The sequence below is a fragment of the Lactuca virosa genome, chromosome 6 (assembly GCF_052849685.1).
Source record: "Lactuca virosa cultivar CGN04683 chromosome 6, Lactuca_virosa_CGN04683_v6, whole genome shotgun sequence".
Classification (NCBI taxonomy): Eukaryota; Viridiplantae; Streptophyta; class Magnoliopsida; order Asterales; family Asteraceae; genus Lactuca; species Lactuca virosa.
The window spans coordinates 108,430,963-108,434,433 of NC_136431.1; the positions used below are offsets into that span (position 1 = coordinate 108,430,963).

The window sequence follows — 3,471 nt, forward strand, 5'->3', positions numbered from 1 at the left end:
TTGTGTTTCTAAAAACATAATATATTACAGCCGTGTTTTATACGGAGCGTTTCGGAGCTTTTAGCGTTTGATACTACAAGCTTTTAACGTTTAGTTTAAACAAAACACTCCAAATCTAAAGGCTATCTCACATATCGTTTAACAAAAAACTATCATCAACGAGCTACCCACTACTGCTACCAGCTAGTTTTATCAAACACACCCTACATATGAGATACAATTAGTTAAACAATACATGCTTATGAGCAGAACAAACATTGTAAATTGCTTACACTCACACAATAATGAATTATACATTATTACATGATTAACATCATGAATATTTATACTGAAAATTTTGCCATAATGAAAAATGTATATTCTAGACGAAAAATCAAGCTAATAACCATTTTATGACCATATATTCATTTTAGTTATCAAAGCGAAGGACCTATACATCTGCTAACACATGTCTTTGTACCAAGCTTGTATTTTTAAGCTTACTCCTAGTATAATTTTTAGGGCTTATTTCAGGTGGTGAGGTTTCTGCAATATTTTTGGATATATTCATAATTTCTTCTAAAGAGGCAACAACCTCATCCATCATTGGCCTATTCTTAGGATCATTACGAAGACACTTTAACGCGAGTGCAGCCACAGCTTGTGCATCCTTCTTCGGATACCTGCCTCCTAATCGTGTGTCCATAATTCTAAAAACTCCTCTATTGTCAAGTAGAAATGGCTTCACCCATTCAACCAATGTCTCTTCGACTCCCCCTGCTCTCTCATCAGCAATTGCTCGTCGTCCGGAGAGCAATTCCAACAGAACTACTCCAAAGCTGTAGATGTCGTTCTTTTGAGTCAGGTGCCCTTTACAAATGAAACAATTAATGTGTCAAAAATATTTATACTAGCATGGAGCAAACCATTAAAAATATTGGGGTTTGATTTGGAAAATGATTTTTTTTTTTTTGAAGAAATGAAATCTGAAAAATGAAGTTGAATATGTAGGACCTAGGAAATGAGAGAGGACTGTAAGTTTGTAAATTGTAACCTCATGTTTTTGAATGAAGGGTAGAGTCTTTGTTTCTTAGATTGAATGTATGGGGTTCTAATTCAGGCGTTAACGATTTCTACTAACTTGATTATACTAATTTCTAACCACTAACTAATTCAAAAAAATAATAATATATTTTTTTTAAACACAACATTTTAGTGTTTTGATTAAAAAAAAATAGGACAATGGTATTCTTTTTATCCCATGTAAGAACGTGAAATCCATCAAACATGAACTATAAAAAATAATTCCGTCATTTGATAACCAAGTTCGCTAATCCACAAACCAAACACATCTTGAACATCTTAAAGTTTCTAAGCATGGCGTGGAAAGTTTAAAATTTTGATTTTTTTTTTTTTTTTCAAATTCACAACTTTTTACTTCTTAATTCAATACGTATCGTTAACTTATAAAAATAATATTGTTAACAATTGGAATTAAAAAGCAAAATGTGCGACGAAACATTTATAAGTGTTGAATACGTAGCCAAATGGCCCAAATCCATTTCATGTTTGAAAGTTCAAAAGCGGAATATTTGACCAGAAAAGTCAAACCATATTTATCTACCTGTCGCTACGTATTCTGGAGCAGCATAACCACTGGTTCCCACAACCCTGGTTGAAACATGTGTGTTGTCTCCTACCGGGCCATTCCTCGCCAACCCAAAATCCGATAGCCTCGCTGTAAATTCCTACAAATTTCAGTAATAACAAGATCATCAATCTTTATATACTTCTTAAATCCATGATCATGATCATAAGATTCTTTGAATAATCTTGGCATACGTACCGAATCCAGCAAGATGTTAGCAGCCTTCAAATCACGGTAGATGATATTGGGTTCTTTACTATGCAAGAACGCTAACCCTTGAGCTACATCAATGGCTATGCGCATCCTGATGGACCAGGAGATGGGTTCAACACCTTCTGCAAGAAAAAAAAGATGATCGTGTTCAGTGAAAACCAAGAATTAAACCAGGTGCATCATGCATGGTTGCAAGCTTGCATGCCATGGAAGCATCGACAAAAAGCTCACTTCTAAACAGGTGGTTTTCCAAACATCCTTTTGGCATGAACTCGTAAACCAAAAGTCTATTTTCACATTCCTCGCAGTATCCAATGAGTTTAACAAGATTTTTATGACGAAGCTTGCCCAAGTAATCGACCTCCGTCTGCAAGTTACAAGAATATAATCATAACTATGTCGTCCGTTCTATTCTTATTGAAGATGATGATACTGATAGTCATGATACCAAAAAGGAAAAGAGAAAAGATTACTTACAAGCCACTCTCTGTGACCTTGATGGCTTTCTGACTTGAGTACTTTGACTGCGATAACTTGACCACAGCCAGGTTTCGCCGGAGCTAAGGTGGTTTCATCAATCCAACCTTTGAAAACACGACCAAAACCTCCTTCCCCGACCATACTATCCGGCCGGAAATTCTTGGTGGCGGTCTTAAGATCGTTGAAAGTGAAGGCCTTGAGGTTAATGGGTATTGGACAATTCTCATCTCCAGATGCCCTTGAAATTTTCTTGAAGATTATAGTTCTTGATCGATGCTTTCTTTCATTTTGAGCCTTTGCATAATCTACAACAACCAAAAATTTTATGAAGATCAAAAACCGGATTCATAACCACTAGAAAGAGGAGAAATTTTGACTATCTATTAAAGAAGAAAGCATACCCATGAACTGTGAAGAAGAAACATGAGCAACATTTGCAGGCTTTCCCACACAAATGCCCATTCAAAATTTTTTGTATCATGAAAAAGAAAAAGGCAATTGGGTTATAATGGCGGTTTTGGTTGCTACAGAAGGAGTACATGTTTGAATATTGTGCTGTGATGTGCTGACTAAGAATTTTCTACCATATTTGTTTATTATGTCATTATCGTTCCAGACTAAATCTACTTTTGGGTTTTGTTTTTTTTCACTGTATAATTTATTACAATAGTTTTTCTTTAGTAGAAAACTATATTTGTGTATCAAGGTATATAGAGTTTCGTGTGAGCTTAATTAAATAGATTGAGATTCTTATTAGGTAATAAAGGGCGTGTTTAGTCCGGAGAGTTTGGGAGCGTTTGATAGCTTCTATCTTCTTGCGTTTGACAAAATTGTATGTTTTGAACAGAAAGTCTCGTTTGACACTACAAGCTTCTAGCGTTTAGTTTAAATAAAACGCTCAAAATCCAAATGCTACTTTACGTAGCGTTTAACAAAACGCTACCCGCTACCAGCTATTTTTGCCGAAGAGGCTCATAGTTTCTGAGTTTTAGCTAAGAAAAGTATTTGAGTAAATTATACGAATGGACCCTATGATTTGGGGTAATTTGCATGTTTGGTCTCTAACTTATTTTTTTAACTCAGAAGATCCTTAATGTTTGTTTTTGTTACGCGTTTGGTCCCTACTTTTTGTTTTTGTTACGCGTTTGGTT

General features: G+C 35.1%; 1 protein-coding gene across 1 annotated transcript; it reads right to left on the reverse strand.

Moving 5' to 3' along the window:
• Window positions 1-274: 274 nt before the first annotated feature.
• LOC145119636 (putative serine/threonine-protein kinase PBL3) lies at window positions 275-2,850 on the reverse strand. Its single transcript, XM_079055327.1, has 6 exons — window positions 2,722-2,850; window positions 2,318-2,625; window positions 2,072-2,207; window positions 1,826-1,962; window positions 1,604-1,727; window positions 275-849 (listed from the first exon to the last, which is right to left on the reverse strand). Exons 1-6 carry the CDS (start codon window positions 2,780-2,782, stop codon window positions 431-433), a joined length of 1,185 nt encoding a protein of 394 aa, XP_078911453.1. The 5' UTR covers window positions 2,783-2,850; the 3' UTR covers window positions 275-430.
• Window positions 2,851-3,471: the final 621 nt, after the last annotated feature.

What these genes read in the sequence shown, in the direction of transcription:
- LOC145119636 (XM_079055327.1), bottom strand. Translation starts at nt 2,782, where the DNA reads ATGGGCATTTGTGTGGGAAAGCCTGCAAATGTTGCTCATGTTTCTTCT. An exon ending in TTCTTCTTCACAGTTCATGG is followed by an intron (nt 2,626 to 2,721) that starts GTATGCTTTCTT and finishes TGGTTGTTGTAG; the next exon opens with ATTATGCAAAGGCTCAAAAT. An exon ending in TCCAGAATACGTAGCGACAG is followed by an intron (nt 850 to 1,603) that starts GTAGATAAATAT and finishes TCATTTGTAAAG; the next exon opens with GGCACCTGACTCAAAAGAAC.